General features: G+C 46.1%; 1 protein-coding gene and 1 long non-coding RNA gene across 2 annotated transcripts; one reads left to right on the top strand and one right to left on the bottom strand.

The window, feature by feature from the left end:
- Positions 1-68: 68 nt before the first annotated feature.
- LOC127385187 (uncharacterized) lies at positions 69-14708 on the bottom strand. The gene is made up of 4 exons (XR_007889614.1): positions 14407-14708; positions 13960-14137; positions 12939-13047; positions 69-5404 (listed from the first exon to the last, which is right to left on the bottom strand). It is a non-coding gene; the product is annotated as an uncharacterized LOC127385187 (long non-coding RNA).
- Positions 14709-14849: 141 nt separating this feature from the next.
- CHAC1 (ChaC glutathione specific gamma-glutamylcyclotransferase 1) lies at positions 14850-17447 on the top strand. The gene is made up of 3 exons (XM_051620725.1): positions 14850-15145; positions 15247-15282; positions 15547-17447. The coding sequence occupies exons 1-3, from the start codon at positions 14897-14899 to the stop codon at positions 15976-15978; spliced, it is 717 nt and encodes a 238-aa protein (XP_051476685.1). The 5' UTR covers positions 14850-14896; the 3' UTR covers positions 15979-17447.
- Positions 17448-18597: the final 1150 nt, after the last annotated feature.

The raw sequence follows: 18597 nt of genomic DNA on the forward strand, positions 1-18597 counted from the left end.
CAATATCGAAAACACGAGGCTGTTGCACAACCATACCATGACACCTTTCTTCCATTACCACCAGCACAGTATCTTGAAATTCCTTTTTATTTGCTCTCAGAATCTTCCTCTACCAAATACATATATAAAGAACAGCCAAAAATAGCTCAAAGAAAATAGGCAACATCTGTTACAGGAAAGTGGCTAAAGTTTGACACAGGGGTTATTTCTTAGGCTAAAAGTTTCACAAAGGATTCCATTTAGTCTATTTTTGACTCTTCTTTGGTGCAGAGCTCATTACCATGACAGAACTAGAAGACCTCACACCTTCTGATGCTTGAAAGAAGACAAATGGCAGAACTTTGCATTCAACTTACACCAAGTCACCCGGGCTTGAAGAGAAGAGACAGTTCTTGGCTTAGATTTGCTTTCTCGTACTGCTTGATTGCAAGAAATGCGGCACATAGACTTTGCATTAGATGAAGAGAGCCCTCTTCAGCTACATTCATCACCACTTTGGTGAAGAATCCTTGCTGGTGTTGCACTTAACCTGCCAACCCCTGTATCCATCCACAATCACTCGTTCATAGCCAAGCCTGTGCCATGCGACAGCTGTCTGCTCCACTCCCCTTCGTCTGCTCACACATGGAAATCCAAGTGCAGAAAGCCCAGGGCTCTGCTATGCTGCTTTGCATTACGCAGCAGTGCAAACTTGGAAAGCCAGTTGAATGAGGCAGCTAAGGGGAAAAAGGACTGCTTGGAGGTGAGTGTGCCTGAAGTGCAGGATAGGAGGGGAATAGGTGATCAATGATTCAAGTAGAGCTGCAGCATCAAACAGTCCCTGGACAACAGTTTGATCACCTCAATCATCTCCAGAATCGGAGAGAAAAGACACTGGCAGATTTGAATGGATCCTTCATACCTCTGACTCTCAAGGCATCAGTTATGCATAGACTCACACTCAAATTAAAGGAATCATTACTGATCTTAGGCACAAGATTAAATTCAGCATCAAGTGATTTGAACATGTTCTTAGCAGTCTTTGCCCAGGAACTTCTGATAATTTTGATCAATTCTTGCTTTGCTAAGATCCTTATTTTCTTGTGTAAGCTTTAAAGCATAACATTACAAGTGCAGATGGTCAGCCCACAAATGGGCAGCATGGTGACTGCCCTTTCCTGTTTGAAGCAGTGAAATATGGAATAAAGCTAAAATGTTGGCATTAGCCTGCAGCGGCAGACTTTAGGAATAAGCGTCTGCCAACTAAGATCCTAGAGAGCAGAACACGGCTGTCCTTTCTCCCTGCATCTGCCTCCACATTAGGCCTCTCTGACCCAGACAGTGCCCAGGCACTCCAGCTGACATTGCAAGCTACCTGCTGCCAGAGGCTGAGGTCTTGGCAGGTTGTAACCAAGGGCTATGGGATTAGAAGGTGATTTTAAAAAAGAGAAAATCATTATCCTAAAGAACCATTAGCCTCTTAAAGGGCTATTAAGCAACAGCCTTCCTATCTTAGATGGCTCAGATTTCCTAAAATGGGAGTAGTAATAGAGAAGACTAAATATTTTGGAAAGCCCCCACTATACTGCAAGATGACATGTATGTGTACCCCACAAGATTAAGAAGGGGCTGTGCATTCCCAGCACTGCCGAGAGCAATTTCATATTCATTAGAAGCTGGAACACTATCAGCTGCACAACCACTTTGTTATAATTGTCTGGGAGCTCTGGGATAAGAGTATTTATTTTCTCACAGGAAAGATGGACTCAAGGAACTGGTTTCTATCCAATACGCAGGTAACAGGACAGAGATTCTTTCCTCAACAGTGAAATCTGTACCAAGGTGGGGTTCCCACATCTTTGAGGGGTTGAAATACAAATGTTAGTTGAGAGTTGTGAAATCTTATACTAAGGATACCGTCAAGGGAACATTTAAAGGTTTTTCTTTGAAATGGAAAGGGGAAGATACCTATTTAAAAACCCGACATTGTCAGCTGTTGTTCTGGCACCAGCCTACTGTTTGCTCCCACCTCACAAAAATCTGGCTGTGCTCTCCTTAGCCTGCTGTAACCTCAGGCTATGTGTAACACCAGAGTTAGTAAACAGGTGGTGACGATGCCTCTGCTTGTGTACAGCATTCCAGAGGAATCATTACATCACATACCAGTCACTCAGGCTATGATTGTGATATTCCACTGACACATCAGTCATCAGCCTCCAGAGTGCAACCAGAGTGCCTGCAGCTTTAGTCTGCCTCAAGAGAAGATTCCCCATAGTCAGCACTGTACAGCTCACTGCCAGACCTCACACTAGCCATGAACAGGGAGGGTGCCCTGGTAAAATGAGGATCCAGATTCATTCAAACTAGATCCCACTTCACCTTGTATTGTTATGACTGGCTGGGTAGCTCTGGGGAATGAGTGCTGCAAATGACATACAGGCAATACAGGTGATAGAATTCAGATAGGATTAATTTAAGAAGATTACTTATAAAAAAGCATGTAAGCCACAGCAGCCTCACTTCTCCCTCTTCTCCATCTCTCCTCAAAAAAGTCCCTTTGTTTTTCAAAAGCCCAATAGGCCCAGATGTCTATGTCACTGCACCCACTCAAGCCAAGGCAGATAAACTGCACTTACCTTCTGATCTGGTGACATTGTTGCTGTCACCACACACAGACAGACATAACTAGGCAGGGTATTTGGCACTGAGAAGATACCACAGCACATCAAACTGCCAAATAGCTGCTGAGAGCTGACAATAGATGGGGATGAGCAACAAGGAAAACTCTGGCCTTGGTATAAATAGATGAAGATAATTAATTCAGCATAAGCTTAGCTTTTGCTCTTAGGTAAGTTCCAAAAAGCTCAGTATGTAGCAGGGGCTGAGATAAGACAAGGTTAGGACCATGAGAAGAATTTACCTGCAACAGAGAGTTGTTACGGCAGAGCTGGAAAAGGTTAGTGCCAGGTCAGGATCAATAGGAGAACCAGAGCAGATGAAGATAAACAATCTCATTGGGAATGTTGATAGGCCAAAGTCAGCCACGAGAGAAGCAATGTCAGCACATGGTCAGTGAGTGCAGGAAAAAGTTCAGCATATGCCACTGCAGCTACACACACAGTTATCCAAGCAGACATGCAAACAGACTAACAGTAAATACCTTGTTCTGCCAATACTGGATGCTGGTTTTGGTCAGAGGATTTAAAACATTGGCAACATGACAGCTCTTGAGGGAACAGAACTGTATTTGCTGTACTTACAGGTCATGGATAACTGAGGAACTCATAAGCAGAGCTCAAATGCCTAGTGATACGAACTAGCCAAGACCTTGGTCACTGCCAGTTTACATCATTTTGCTGTCAATCGCTCAGCTACTGTGCGGTCCAGCACATGTCTCTCGGGTCACTGTGTTCCCTGTGCAGATGGGGATGCAGTGTCACATGAGTCACTTTCCTGTTGCCTCCCAATTAGGAGCATGGACCACAGAACTGCACTGTCAACACTTCCCACGCACAGCTTACATGACAAGGATGTGCATCAGGAACACCTTCCCTGCACCTAGCAAAGCTGTTGAGTTATCCTTCCTTACTGTGCATTCAACCAAAAGGCTGTCAATGGCCACCTGACATTGCACTGGGAGCAGGGAAGCTGTAACTGGTTAATGGACTGTCTGTCCAGGGCTGCAGGAGCCCTGCTTGCTTAGGCATTCAGGCACAGCACGGCAGCACAGCCACCATTTCATGCAAAATGCATCCATGCCTTATTAAGCCCAGGGCAGAAAAGCCTGTGGGTAGCAACTTCTTGTTTCTGCATGGAGAAGGGAGGTGAAGTCAGTGCCTCCAGGTACAAGCACATCTAGGTGACACAAAGCTAGGGCAGAAACGCCAGCCGTCACAGTGAGCCCAGCTGGTACAGCCACATGGTCCAAAACTCTCTGCACTGACAGTGACATAAATCATGAGCAGTAGAGGTGGAGCAGCCCAGAGGCTCCCAGTCTTTGTACGTGCCTGGAGTCAACTTCTCCGAAACACACCCCCTTGCACAGTGCAGCCACAGGGAATTCACCCTAATTTATGCTGATGATCTGACTCACCCTGTTGATCAGCCTCTCTCTTTGCAGCTACTAAAACAGCAACCTTGGCCAGGCAGCCAAATGCCTGAAGCCTGACCACTGGTGTTCCTCCTACCTGCCTTCTGTTACCACCACAGCCTGTGACTCGATGCAATCTGCCCTCACAAACCTTCTCGTTCCATCTTAGTGCAGGACAGCACAACCATTCTGCCACATGGCCCAGTTTTTTCACATGAGGCAGAAACGAAGCTTATGCTCCCCCCCAAAATTAAGACACACATATAGGTGTTTTTTCTTTTTAAGCCAAGCCCAGACTTCAAAGAGGCTGCAACCAGAGTCATTGACAGTCTGGTATCTGACCATAAACATTACACCTTCTCTGAAAAAGACAATTGTTCTGTTTTACTAGAAAAATTCCATTCTCACATGGGCTACAGCTACACTTTCTGACCTTTCATTATAGAGGGCTTGAAAACATCCTAACTCCTAAACTGAAGGAGGTTTACTGTTGAAATAATTTTATCTTCATTATCTTTCATAGTTTTTAAGTATTTGAGAGTCATGATATCCCCATGATGGAAGTGATAACACCAAGCTTTCAAATGCTACTACAGTGAACTGCCACTTAGGTTATGAAGCATGGAATGCACCAGGACTACCCGGGACAGGTCACAGCCAACACACACAACAGCTCTGGTCCAGGTAGATGCTTCTCGTGTTTTGATCTTGTGTGTGGTCGAGCGTAGGAAGACAGTGCCAATTCCTGGCCGTACCAAAAGTCCAACAGCTACTGATTAATTGTGAGTACTCTCAGCTGTCCCATCATGCAAGTTCTTGCTGACCCCACATGCAAGAAGGTGGCAGGCACTTGACTTCATAGAGCAGCATGACTGGTACTCAGGTTACAGGCAGCAGCATATCCAAATTCAGAGAGATGTTCGAGAACTGGCCGCTGGCCCACAGCATGGAAAGGATGGTCTGGACAGACTGCGTGGCAGCACATGTTCCTTATGTACTTGTCCTCCAGACTGAATGAGAGTGTTTCTGTGGGACCTGCACATAGTCAAGTCCTCCATGCCTGTTATGCTGGCACTCTGCTTTGTCTTCTGGGGCAGAGAGACAGCCTCATCTGACACACAGATGCTCTCTCTGAATTAAAGAGCTGGCAGAATTCAGTTATCATTTTTGCCAGGGCACAAGGAAGACAGGCAACACTTAGCAGGTGTGCGAGTAATTTCTTGGCTTATTAAGCATGTTTTTTTCCATAATATTTTGTTCTAAACAGATAGCACTGTGCTTTCAGAAAGGTGATGATCATTGGTGCGTTCTGCTCTTCATCTTTGGGAAGAGCACCTGTAATTAGAAAGGACAGATCTTTAGATCTGCTGGGCTAATCGCAAAAAGATTCAGCAGACCTAGGTTACCAAACTAAAGAGAGAAGAAAACTGGGTTTTATTTGAAGACAGCTGAGAACTAAGGGCCAAAAGCTTAAGTGGAAATTATTTAGGAAATCACAAAAGGAGTGGAGTTACTGTTGAGCCAGAATCCATCTTATTAATACCACAAAACCAAACACATTAGCTCACATGCAACACTTCTACAGCTATTTTTCAAACTACAAACTGTTCTCAGTATTGGTGCCAGAGGTACTAAAATATAAAGGCAAATATTTTCAGCTGTTTATTATAGGTATTCTCCCCAGGACTGCAAACTCTCTTCAGACAGAGACATAATCTCAACATCAGAATGCAAAATTCCACCTAGTGTGGTAATTTTTAAAGCAAAGTCTTTCAGTATTTGCAACTAACAATAATCTGCTTTGTGTGAGATATAACTTCACGACCATTTATAGTTTTTTGTCACAATAACCAGAGTTTTAGTAATTCTGGAAATGAGTAAATCTCATTTGCTGATACAACAATGTAAACATTTTGTCATCCTCTGCATTAAAAATCATGTTAGCTAGCCCAGCTTCTTGCAGCAACACTCAAAAGTTCAGAAGAATGAAATGCAAGTGAGGCATACTTACACATTAGGAACTGTAAAGGAAAAAGGGCCCAGTGAAGCAGCAGCTTCTTATCAAAACAGCTGCTTATCTCTCTTTCTCCACACTGATCTGTAAGTCCTACATGGTGAGTGTTTTGTTACTTTGATTGGACACGTCACACACACATTTTCCTGCTCTGCAGCAATCAGGAGTCTAAACAGAAGCACTTTTACTACCCTCCTTTTTTCCTTGATAAGGATTTGGATGAGTGGGTAGCAGGTGGGTTTCCTTTCTCTCTCAGATGAAGACTACTAGTGGCTGCTGAAGGTGCAAATCATTCCCTTTGGCCACAGCATGGAAGGCTAGAGATACCAGGGGATTGGCTGCTCTTCTTACAGTAATGCCTGCTGGGTTCTACCCACTGGCTGGTAGTAGGAGGATTTGGTTCCTTTTTGGGCTGCTTAGCCTCATTGCAGACTTCACCCTTATTCCCTTGCTATAGGCATTTCTCACATCTCTTTAGTTGTGTAGTCTATGGGCTTTGTTCCCAAGGAGGCTCTTCTGCTGTTACTACACTTGGGAACCTGCTGCTTCCTGTCTTCAGAAAGCATGCTGGTTAGTTCTAGACTTTCTTAAAGCTTGGTGACAGATCTTGTACCTTGTTCCTCTGCTGGCAAGTAGAATGTGAATTTCAGCCTCCTTCCACCCTTCAAAATTCCAGATGATGCTGTAATGTCACCTTGTTTGGGGTTTCTCAATAGTCAGTGGGTAAGATGGAGCTTCAGGGTTTGCATTTGTTCTGCAGCTTCTGCTTTGCTGTTAGTATGTCAATCAGATATTTCAGGACACCCAGTTTGTGCCTGTCTGGGGCTTTGTGTTCATTCTCCTGCTATCTGTGTCTTTGGTTTAGTAGAAAATTAATCCATAACATCTAGTCCACAGAGAAGCAATTCTTGGTATGAAGACATAAAAACGTGGGTGACAACAGCTGCAAGCAAGTCAAGACAAAGCCTTATTGTTGCAGAGTGATGAAGCCTTTCCAACACGGCAAATCTGCAGAAATTCTGGAGCTTGACTCCAACTCACTGAAGCTACACTGGCTGTTTCCTGTGATGCTCCTGAAATGGGAACTTTCTGCTCTTCAAAAATGAGCATTGAGTGGAAAGGCACTGTAAGTAATAGATATAATGACATCCTACAGTACCTGTTGCAGTTAAATCTACATAAATTAATTCTTTTTCAGTTGCTGGTTCTTCATCTGAAGGAGTGGAGCATGCTGCTCTGCAGGTTAGGATATTATTTTCAATCTTCAGGCTACAACACTCGTGTCCAGTTAATGCTCAAGTGCTTTTGTGCCAATTCATTTCGAGTAACAGCTCCCTCCTCCTCCTCTTTCTCCCACTCATTAGGATAAACTCTGTGATGTAAACCAGTCCTATTTCCCCATTTACATGTGTCCAGACTAAGCAAGTCCAACATCCTCTGGGAGGGAGGGCTCTTCATCCACTCCATCAGCCTAATAGCTCTTCCCTGTTCTGTCCATACTTGCATCTTTCTTTTGAAGCGTAAACACTCTTTTAGCTGCAGCTTCAGTGGGGTATTGTGCAACAGCACTAACTCACTTTGGCAAGTGTTCCCCTCCTGCAGCCACACAGGTGTGTTTCAAAAGAACAGTACCCAGCTAATGTCCCCCAGTTTTTCTCTCTCATCTGGTGCAGTCCTCCCCCCTTTTACAGTTCCTGACTGCATCTCACCTAATAACTTGTCATGCGTTACTCTAATACTTTGCTGAAGCCTAAACAAACTACACCTACTGCACATTCTCTTCCCTGTAAAAGCCAGTTATCAAAGACAGTTGTGAAGTTAGTCTGCAGTGAAATGTTTTGCTAAGCCCATTGTGTATTTGAAACAGAGCATTAACCAAACGCTGACTTCAAATAGTTAACTGCTTGTAGGGTCTAAATTTCTCATCTGGGCCTGCTGATAGGGAGCTGTAAAAGCCTTTTGTGTGAGGTTATCTGTAGTTTTAGGGAAGAAATACAAGAGTCCTTGAAGAAGAAAGAAGCCACTCAACTGCAACTAGGGATGCCTGCTGTAACCAATTCCTCTTCGGAGTCAGCAGAGATAAACAGGAGAAGAGACAGAACTCCGCTAGAGGTTCCTGTGAGGAAGAGTCGAGGATGAAGTAAATGACCCCCAGACACCCTAATGGACTTAACATGCATGCAATAATGGGTGGATACTTATGTAAATGATTTATCGGGAAACTAATGAATATGTAAACTGTTTCTTAGAAATATTACACATAATTAAGTATCAGCTGTGAGGCTCACATATTTTTGGAGGAGCTATCCCCTGTGCGTCTGGCGCCATGAATAAAGAATACTGACTGAACAGTACTTAGACTGTTGGGTGAACTTTGTTTCATATTTCAACTATACCCTGAGTTATTCTTTCTGTCAAAGCACATAACTGAAAGTTTTTTGTGTTATTGAGGCCAGGTTAACAGGTCTTTAGTTTGCTACATTGCATTTTATTTTTCATGTCTCAAATACAGGCACTTCTTGCTGTTTTCCAGTCATGTGGTACCTGCCCTGCTTAGATATATTTACATTCCTTGCTAATAAATTCTTGGTTTGTATCTGTTCTTTCACCTCCTGTGACACTAGCACCAGGAGTTTTTAGAACTGTGCTGTTGCTTCAAGTGTGGTAATTTTAAAAGCCTCATAACAATCACCATCCTGTCACGTCTTCAATCACGTCTTCTATTGCTTTGCATCTAAGCTATTTTTAGTCTTGACAGTCATATGGCTGCCTGTGCTCTCTCTTCTTATTTGATCCTCTTTTTATTTGACTAAAAAGCTGTCTGAGTTTTAAACTCTCCGCAGTGTGTAACTTACCATTAACTTGTGCAGTTCTTGCCTCATTCCACAGTAAAGTGCCAAAACAGACGTTTCTTTGTTGCATTTTCCCTTTCCTGTCCTGTATGAGATCCCTAACATTTCCTAAACCCTTTCTGAAATCAGCTGGTAATTTCCTTGAACACTTTTCCTTCCTTGCTTAGAATGCAAATTCTAGACCCCTTTCTACCTCTGACTTAAAATTCTGAGGGCCTTCCACATTTTTGTCTTTGGACTCTTCAGCCTACCTGCTTGTATTGACCAGGTTTTTCTCAAATCCACTTTGTTAAAATTTTAGATATAAACCCACTTTTCTTCTCTTTGAAGTGAAACTAAATCACCTCCTGAACTGAAGCTAAATGACATCGCTCAATCAGCCCTGACAAGGTGCTGACATTTACAGTCAAGGCTGAGGTTCCCAGCTCAAGCCATGTGAGCCCATGGCCCCTCTGCCTGTGTCTCACCTTGAAGCTGCCAATGTGGACATCCACATGACTCTTCAAAACACCCTTCTAGGTGTCAGTGCAGTGTCTGGGGAGCAAAGTGAGCCCATGGGGAGTGAAGAGCAGGGAGTTACACTGCAGCAGAGGGTGAGCTGATCTAGTTCACAGCTCACAGTCTGGCACTCAGAGGAGATCCTCCACTTGGGATACTGTGGGATCCAGCAAAAGGGGTTTCAAGCAGGTAGGTACTTGGCTTATATGTGCAGTATCCAATTAGTTCATCCCTCAAGTTGTGCTCATAGCAAGTGTTTGGTCAACCCTCCACACTAACTCCACAGTCTCTGCTCACTACATCTGCCTTTAACCAAGATAAAATCCAGTCTGAAACTGGAGTTCTGATTTATTATGAAGAATGTTTTTATGGACCAGTGCTGGGGGAAACCTCATTATTACTCAGCAACATGCACTGTGACAGAGGGGTAGAGTGACCAGAGCAATGGAGGCCACCTCCTGCCAGCAGGGTCGACACTGCCCACCAGCTTGAAGTGAGAACAGGAGGGTAAGTCAGCAAATGACCTGGATGAGGGAACAGAGTGTACCCTCAGCAAGTTTGCTGATGACACTAAACTGGGAGAAGTGGCTGACACACCAGAAGGCTGTGCTGCCATTCAGTGAGACCTGGACAGGCTGGAGAGTTGGGCGGGGAGAAACTTGATGAAATTCAACAATGGCAAGTGTAGAGTTTTGCATTTGGGGAAGAAAAACGCCATGTACCAGCACAGGTTGGGGGCTGACTTGGTGGAGAGCAGTGTAGGAGAAAGGGCCCTGGGGGTGCTGGTGGACAGGAGGATGACCATGAGCCAGCAGTGTGCCCTGGTAGCCAAGAAGGCCCATGGCATCCTGGGGTGCATTAGAAAGGGTGTGGTTAGTAGGTCAAGGGAGGTTCTCCTCCCCCTCTATTCTGCCTTGGTGAGGCCTCATCTGGAATATTGTGTCCAGTTCTGGGCCCCTCAGTTCAAGAAGGACAGGGAACTGCTTGAAGGAGTCCAGCGCAGAGCCACAAAGATGATTAAGGGAGTGGAACATCTCCCTTATGAGGAAAGGCTGAGGGAGCTGGGTCTCTTAGCTTGGAGAAGAGGAGACTGAGCGGCAACCTCATCAATGTTTACAAACACATTAAGGGCGAGTGTCAGGAGGACGGAGCCAGGCTGTTTTCAGTGATGTCCAGTGATAGGACAAGGGGCAGTGGGTGCAAACTGGAACATAGGAGGTTCCACATAAACATCAGAAAAAACTTCTTTCCTGTGAGAATGACAGAGCACTGGAACAGGCTGCCCAGAGATGTTGTAGAGTCTCCTTTGCTGGAGACATTCAAAACCTGCCTGGACACGTTCCTTTGTGATGTGCTCTAGGTGACCCTGCTCTGGCAGGGGGGTTGGATTAGATGATCTTTCAAGGTCCCTTCCAGCCCCTAGGATTCTGTGATTCTGTGAAAAGCATAATGCAGCAGATCGCTTTGGTGTTCAACAGTTGAAAGCAAAGAAGTTAATGCTGGGTTTTCTTCAGAGGGCTTTCTGGACAACTACCAGGCCACTGGAGATTGATGCTCTTTGTATCTCTGATTATTTTTTTTTTTTAATTATTTTTTTCCCTCACATAACTAGTTCAAATACAAATTAAGTTTGTTGTGGCTCACATCAAGTTTGTCATTGCCATCTGTGGGCCTTTGGTAGTCTCTGGGATATGAATCAGGCACACTGCAAGAACTACCAATACAACCGACAACAGCCAAAGCAGTGGCAGCCATAGGGACTGAACCTGGGGTGGGGCAGCAGCAGCTTAAGTTCTGCTCTGCAGAAGAATCCCTCATACTGTTAATCCTGTGATTAGAGTTGACAGACAGGCCACCGAAAGGAGGAGACTGGTTTCTTTTCTTTGTTTAATTTCCACCTGAATGGTGCTTTGTATGCACAGTTTCCGGGTTGTCTTCGATATGCAGACTTTTGTTTTACCTTCTGGCTTTCTTAGAGTACTGTATCTATTAGAGTTTAGGGTTGTTCTCCTTAAAGTAACAGAATGTCCTTTGCCATTTTTTCCCTTCTGTTTGCTGGATTTAACCCCATGAGTTAAAACATTTACCAACAGAAGTGCACTCCCTTTGGATGCTCCAAATACACCCCTGCCTACTGTTCCATACATTATTGATGAACCCCAAGCTTTGACAATGCTACTTCAGTATTTCCATGTTTGAAACAAGGATGACTGCATATTTGTATGGTAAGTGTTCACATCTGAAGGAGATTTGTAAATGCCATAAGAACTGAATTTAATACAGAGAAGTGAGTAAGACCTTTGGTGATGCACAAGGATATGGCATTGTGAATAAAGAGATTTACATGTCAGCGGTGTTATTTGACCTTCACCTCCAGTTGCAGTAGCTGTGTTCTTTACTGAAGCCTTAAGGAAAACTTATTATTTTTAGATTCTTCTGTCTGTTCGCTATGGAGAGAGGAGAGCAGTGCCAAGATGGAAAGGAACTGGCAATCCTCTTGTCCTGAGCCAGTATTCTCTGAATAGAGCAACTTTTGGTAAAACCCACTGTGTACCCTCAGCTTATTCATGCAAGTAAGAGCCTGAAACACAAGATGAAGCTAATGGCAGTTTCAATCCACTGCAATGTGTCATGCCAGCCCTGTTGTTGGTTCTTCTGGCTGTGGGCTGATTCACCACTATCCTGAAAAACAGGCAGCCCTGGCAGGGTTAGTCACCTGGCACTAATATGGGAATGCTCACTCTGGGGAAGCAGAGCATATACTGCTGAAACTAGCTCCTCCTTTTCCCGGAACCTGAAAAAACTGCATTTCAGGATGTAACAAATAAAGCTACAATTGCCTTTTCTCCTTTCTGAAGTTTTCTGGGCCAAAATAAAAAAATCTTAATGCTGTTAAGAATTTTTTAAAATTATCATTAATAGAGTATGACCATTCTCTTCCATTCCTTTCCCTCTTAGTTATTTTTAAGCTGCATGTTATTTTACATCTCTTTTTGTTGTACTCCTGAATCTACATCATGCTCCTTAACAGTTAACTCCACCACATCCTCCCTCACACCTGTTTGAGCATTCCTGTGGCTGAGCTTGGCAGGCTGTACTCTTTGCCCTACGAATGCACTAACAGACACTAAATCCTCTCCTTAGCATTTACCTGCTTAACTTACAGCTGCATCTATACCATCTGCAAGATACCTGTTCTGCTCAGCCCTTCACCCCTGGTGATTCTAATGTTCTTTGGTTTGTTTAACCAAAGTACAAAGAAGGTACATTTAGTAAAAAGAAAATTATTAATGAAAGCTTGAAACAAAAAAAAAATTCTTAACCTCTTTCTGTAGATGTCACAGCTTCAGTAACAGTTTCCCCCCAGGCTCCTAATGATGAAGAAATATTCCAACATCTTTACATGAGAAAATCAGAGATGTGACTTCAAAAGGAGCTTCTAACCTCATGCCTAATTGCTCTGCATGTAACAGCACTGAAGGCAACAGAGATCTGTAGCTTTTACCTGGTGGGATCTGAAGCTGGTCCCCTAAGGTTTTTGCTTTAGGCATTGGAGCTCCATCACAAACGAAGCAGAGTCCTTCAGCAAGGTAAGACACACAATTGAGACAGCTCTGCAAGAGAAAAGAGCAGTTTTTCCCCCTTCAGCAAGCATGCAGTCACTTCCCAGTGGCATATTTTTTATTTCTTTAGCCAATTTTCTTCAGCTTGTACTAGCAGATAGGAAATCTAATGCTTCATTTGTAAGATATTCATAATCTGGCACATTTCTTGGATGGATAAAATTTACATGCTGGGGAAAGCTGAAGAAAGGGGCTACTTGGGTTTGTTGTTTTTTTTACTGGTATCACTAAGACCAGAACCTAGCAAAAGCTTCTTCAGCTTATCTTTCAGACACTGATTTTTCTGTCACTCTTTGTGCCCTTGCTTGATAAGGGTGATGCAGCTACAGCCAAATATTTTAATGCTTCCATTAACTACATATTGGCGTTTTGCTCAAATTTCCTTGATTTTAGCACAAGAAATTTCCAGAAATAAATATGAAAAATACATGCTGGCTGCAATAGGACACACAGGACTGGTTTTGCTCCCTTGGAAGACCACATTGTTTTAGCATTGATAAACTATGTGGCTAAGGCAGGAGTCTTGTATCTTATCAGCCCAGATCCACTGAAAGACTGAAAACACAAGACTAGAGATTTATTTTTTGTTTTGCCAAGCAGAGATTTGATACATACAGCTAAGAACAGCACTTTCTAGAGCACTTTCTTGTCTGTTACTAAGGCCTCTGAGTGTGGCAGCTGTTCAAATGGGATGGATTCACATTCTGTCTGTGGAAAGGGACCTATGGAGAGGGAGTAAGAGGCTGCAAGCCTGTGACATCATGGGTGTGCAGTGTGAAGGGCTGGGAGAACACTGGCCAGGCCCCATCCATACCTTTGAGCCTGAGTAAGGCAGACAAGGTGGCTGGGAAAAGCGCAAGTGGAAACAAAAATTAAGAAGCTTTGGGCTCTGTTAAAGCTGACCTTGTGAAGGGTCATCCCAGGTGACAAGTCAGAGAGTCAGTGACGCAGGGCAGGAGAGCAGGGCATGCTGTGTATGGACAGAGGCAGGAGCCATGCAGGCTGCTGGTGTCACTCACGGTGAACGTGCCAAGGAGCGGGAGCACCCACCACCGCCTGCGGGCATTGTAGTTGCAACACCCTGTTAAGTGGAATGGAAAGGTGGGTGCTGGTTGGATGGGACCCAACAGGAAACAACAGACCGTCTGGAGAGATTAGATGTCGAGGAAAAGAACAATCATGATAAATATTTCTACATAAGTATCTCAGTGGATTTGCTTCTCAATTCTTCCCACCCCCCTTCTCTCTTCCACCACCAAAATGAACAGCCTTGCTACTTGAGCCCATCTCTTTGGCCAGGCTCTTCAGCCGTCACCACCTGCTCGGAGCTGATCTACAGACACGACGTACAGCCTGGCCTCCAGGACATGATCCAAACGCCGATCTCTTCCCCAGCTTTCGGATCACCTCTGCCACAGATGTCACGCCCTACAAGCCCTGGCTCCAGATTGAGCACGACAGCAGGGAACAGGCAGCGAGCTGGCTGCACTCAGGGCGGGTCTTGCCGCGGCTCCGCCGGCGCCCCACGCCCCAGCCCTGCCGACCTCGGTCAGGAGCCGTCGTTTCACGCGGCCTGACATTCACCGCGGGGCTCTCCCGCAGGGCAGCTCAGCCTCCCGGGCGCAGCCCAGCCCGGGCGCGCGGGCAGGACCGCCCCGCCCCCCGCCGGACGCGGCGCGCGCCGCCCGCCCCGCGAAACCCCCCGCCCGCCTTGCATCACCCGGCGCGCGCGGGGCGGGGCGGGGCGGGGCGGCCCGGCCTTTAAAGCGCGGCGGCGGCGCGTGCCTCCCCACGAGCGCCCGGGCCCCGCGCAGCCGCCCCCCCCCACCCGCCCCGCGCCATGAAGGGCGACCCGCAGCGCCCCGAGGAGCCGCCCCTGCCGCCTCCCCCCGCAGCCGCCCCCGCAGCCGCCTCGCCCCCGGGGGAGGCGGGGGGCGCGGCGCCGGCGCCCCCGGTGTGGATCTTCGGGTACGGCTCGCTGGTGTGGCGGCCGGGCTTCGAGTTCACGTCGCGCAAGGTGGGCTTCATCCGCGGCTACAGCCGCCGCTTCTGGCAGGGCGACACCTTCCACCGCGGCAGCCAGCGGATGGTAAGGGCGGGGCGGCCGGGAGGGAGCGGGGGAGGGGGGCTTCGGGCGGCCGGGGGCGCGGGCTCGGCTTCTGACGGCTTCCCCCTTGCCTCTCCCCCCAGCCCGGGCGAGTGGTGACGCTGCTGGAGGACTGCGGGGTGAGTACCGGCGCGGCGGGGAAAGGTGCGGGTCTGGCCGGCGGGGCGGTGCCCGCGTCAGCAGCTGGAAGCTGATGTCGGTAGCCGAGGGCTCTGAAGCCCTCCCGGGATGGTGTGTGTGTGTGTGGGGGGGGCGTTATCCTCCTCTTCCCTGTTACTAGTTGTGCGGGGACCCCAGAACGAGGCAGGGGTACCTCGAAATGTCGGTGGACTTGTCCGCTGCAGTTACAGCATCCCGTAACCACCTTGCTCTGTCACTTCTAGGCGTGCACGTGGGGTGTAGCCTATGAAGTCCGCGGGGAACAAATCGCTGCATCACTTCAGTACCTCAACATGCGAGAAGCTGTTCTGGGAGGCTACGACACCAAGCTGGTGAAGTTCCACCCTCAGGAGGAAGATGCAGAGGAACCCATCCTGGCTCTTGTTTACATTGCGACACCCCAGAACCCTTCTTACCTTGGCCCAGCATCTGAAGAAGACATTGCAGCTCAAATCATTGTCTCAAGTGGTTGTGCTGGTCATAACATTGAGTACTTGCTGAGACTGGCAGACTTCATGCGCTTCTTTTGTCCTCAAGCAGAGGATAAACATCTCTTCTCAATTGAAGAGGCTCTTATTTCCATCCTTCCATGCCTATACTACACAGAGGAGCCTCTAGAAGAAACTGCAAATGTCCCTCAGAAGTCTAAGAGTTGAAATAGAAAATTATTTTGCAGGGTCCCAGTAGGGAGAAAGCAATGGGGACAATCTTAACTCTGATAAAATGTACTGGCCTGAGTGAATAAAGGGAGAATTAGCAAGGACAAGGGGAGGGGAGGAAGTGGAGTAAAACCTGCTTGCTATAGGACTTGACATTACAAGGACTGTTACACTCCTTAGTTGTAGCACCACAAAAGCATCATCACTGCTTTCCAGGTGAGGAGCAGGGATCTTCGCTGGAATTTTGCTCTGTAAGAGTTGCTTTCTTTAGAGAAGAAAGAGGCTTATCTATTCTGTGCACTTGTTTTTTTTTCTTTTCTCTTTGAAGACTAGTTGAGCAGGACTTGACTGGATTTAAGCAGTATCTATGTAATTCTACCTCAGATTGGCAAAAAACTGTTGGTGGGGTGGTGGAGACTTGGGCAGGCTCTGCCAAATAAACCACTTTTCTTTTTTCCCCTGCCATGTCCCATCCCCAGTACAATGACCTGACACTAAATTTTAGGAGCTCTGTGCAATATTAAGTAAATTTGCCTCTGTAGGCTCTTGTGGATCCTACTTCCTGATGTTGTCAAGGATCACGGTAATGCACTTATTTTCTAAAATGTCATACTGTATTTATTGTGTGTTATTTCCTCTGAGGAGGAGTATCTAAACTGCTCACATGCCACAGTGGTATGTAGCCCACATTCAACCTTGCGTTTGTGCCTTCTATTTTCAAATCAGTTTTCTGGGGAGCTAAGCCTGCTTTAACAGCAGAAGCTTTTCTCCCAAGAGTCGCTGACCTTGTGCTGCTACAGAACTGACTGCACAAGCAGCAGCCCTGCCTGTCTGGGAAGTCTCTGCTGTCTGCAGGAAAGCCATCCAGATGCAGCAGCACTTTAACTAGCTGTGCACTGGATAAACCTCTGGTGCTGCAGGATGATGTGGGCTGCTGTAGAAGCACATGAGGTTTCTAGTTCCATACCTGGGTGTCTGTCTGGGACATTTGACTGCAAAGGACCGTGACTGAGCATATTTGCAAGCCTTTGAGCTACTGAAAAGCCTGCCTTGACCATGTTAAGCAGAGGTGCTGCTGCAAGTTCCGACTTTTCAGCTTCACATATTAACAGCATGAAAACACAGTATTTTATAAGAAAACTGCTGCAACTGCAGCAAAATAGCTCTTGAGAGCTGACCCCTGGGACACTTGACTCCTCCCAAATATCATGTGGTTTTTTAGTATTTAGAAAAAAAAAAAAGGGGACAGGCAGTTTTTGTATTACTGTGGCTTGTATGTAGATGAGGTGGTACTGTGCTGTGCCCAGTAATAAACTGCCAAAATCAGTTTTCTGTACTTTGGTCTATTTTTGTTACTGACTTAAAGTTCAAATTTGTTTGGTTTTTGTTTTGTTGGGCTGTTTTTGTTTGGGTTTGTTTGTTGTTTTTTTTTTTAAAAAACCACCTTAGCTGGTGATGCTGCAGCAGTTCCTGTGTTTTCTATGTTTGGTTTTTTTAATTTATTTTTTTAAAAATACATCTCACTGCTGAGCAGTTTGCTTCTGCTGGATCTACTGGAAGACACCCACTGACTCTTCACCTTTCAGAAAAGGGGATTCAGTGACTTCCTTCTAAGCTGACAGGTCTTGTTGATTCCGGAGCGCCAGTGCTGACAACAGACACAAGCCAGCCCTGCTGCCTGGACAGGGCAGGCACAGAAACGTAACTCGCACTTGGCAGGTCGAAGGATTTTTTGTTTCGAGTGTAACTTCTGGCATTGCTGTTTCCAAGAAGTAATAGTGGAAGGCCAAGAAACTGCTGCTGCAGCCAGGTCTGCTGACTGCAGTAACTGAGACTGTTACTTCTCTTCTGCCCAGTGCAGGGTGTGCTGTGTACCGGGGTATGTGCAGCTGCCCTTCTGCTTCCTCCGGTTACCAGCTGCCTCAGCACTTGCAGATCACTGTACCGACCAGTATTACCTGCCTCAAGACTTGAGTGATGGAGTGAAAACTAACTAAAACAACTGACTTGACCACTAATTAAGGGCAGGTGCATATTTCTGGGATAACAGACTAGAGAAAACTGATTTCCCTGTTCTGTGGATCCTCTCACTTAAAGTGAACATCTGCATAGAATAACAGAATGGTAGGGGTTGGAAGGGCCCTCTGGAGATCATTCAGTCCCACCCTTTGCCAAAGCAGGTTCACCTACAGCAGGTTGCACAGGATGGTGTCCAGGCAGGTTTTTAATATCTCCAGAGACAAAGACTCCACATCCTCTCTAAGCAGCCTGTTCAGTCCCCTGTCACCCTCAAAGGTTTTTTCCTCATTTTCAGATGGAACTTACTGTGTTGCAATTTGCACCTGTTGCCCTTTGTCCAGTCACTGGGCACTACTGAAAAGCACTTAGTCCCATCCTCTTGACACCCACCCTTTAGATAGTTATAAGCATTTTTAAGATCCCCTCTCAGTCCTCTCTCCAGATTAAGCAGTCCCAGCTCTCTCAGCCTTTCCTCATATGGTAGATGCTCCAGTCTCCCAGTCATCTTTGTTGCCCTCTACGGGACTCTTTCCAGTAGTTCCCTGTCTTTCTTGAACTGGGGAGCCCAGAAATGGACACAGAATTCCAGATGTGGCC

Source organism: Apus apus, chromosome 5, assembly GCF_020740795.1.
Source record: "Apus apus isolate bApuApu2 chromosome 5, bApuApu2.pri.cur, whole genome shotgun sequence".
Taxonomy (NCBI): Eukaryota; Metazoa; Chordata; class Aves; order Apodiformes; family Apodidae; genus Apus; species Apus apus.

Bases quoted from the DNA above. Each gene is read 5' to 3' on its own strand.
- CHAC1 (XM_051620725.1), top strand. From the start codon at position 14,897: ATGAAGGGCGACCCGCAGCGCCCCGAGGAGCCGCCCCTGCCGCCTCCC. The intron at 15,146-15,246 runs GTAAGGGCGGGG...CTCTCCCCCCAG, and splicing joins ACCGCGGCAGCCAGCGGATG to CCCGGGCGAGTGGTGACGCT. The intron at 15,283-15,546 runs GTGAGTACCGGC...TGTCACTTCTAG, and splicing joins CGCTGCTGGAGGACTGCGGG to GCGTGCACGTGGGGTGTAGC.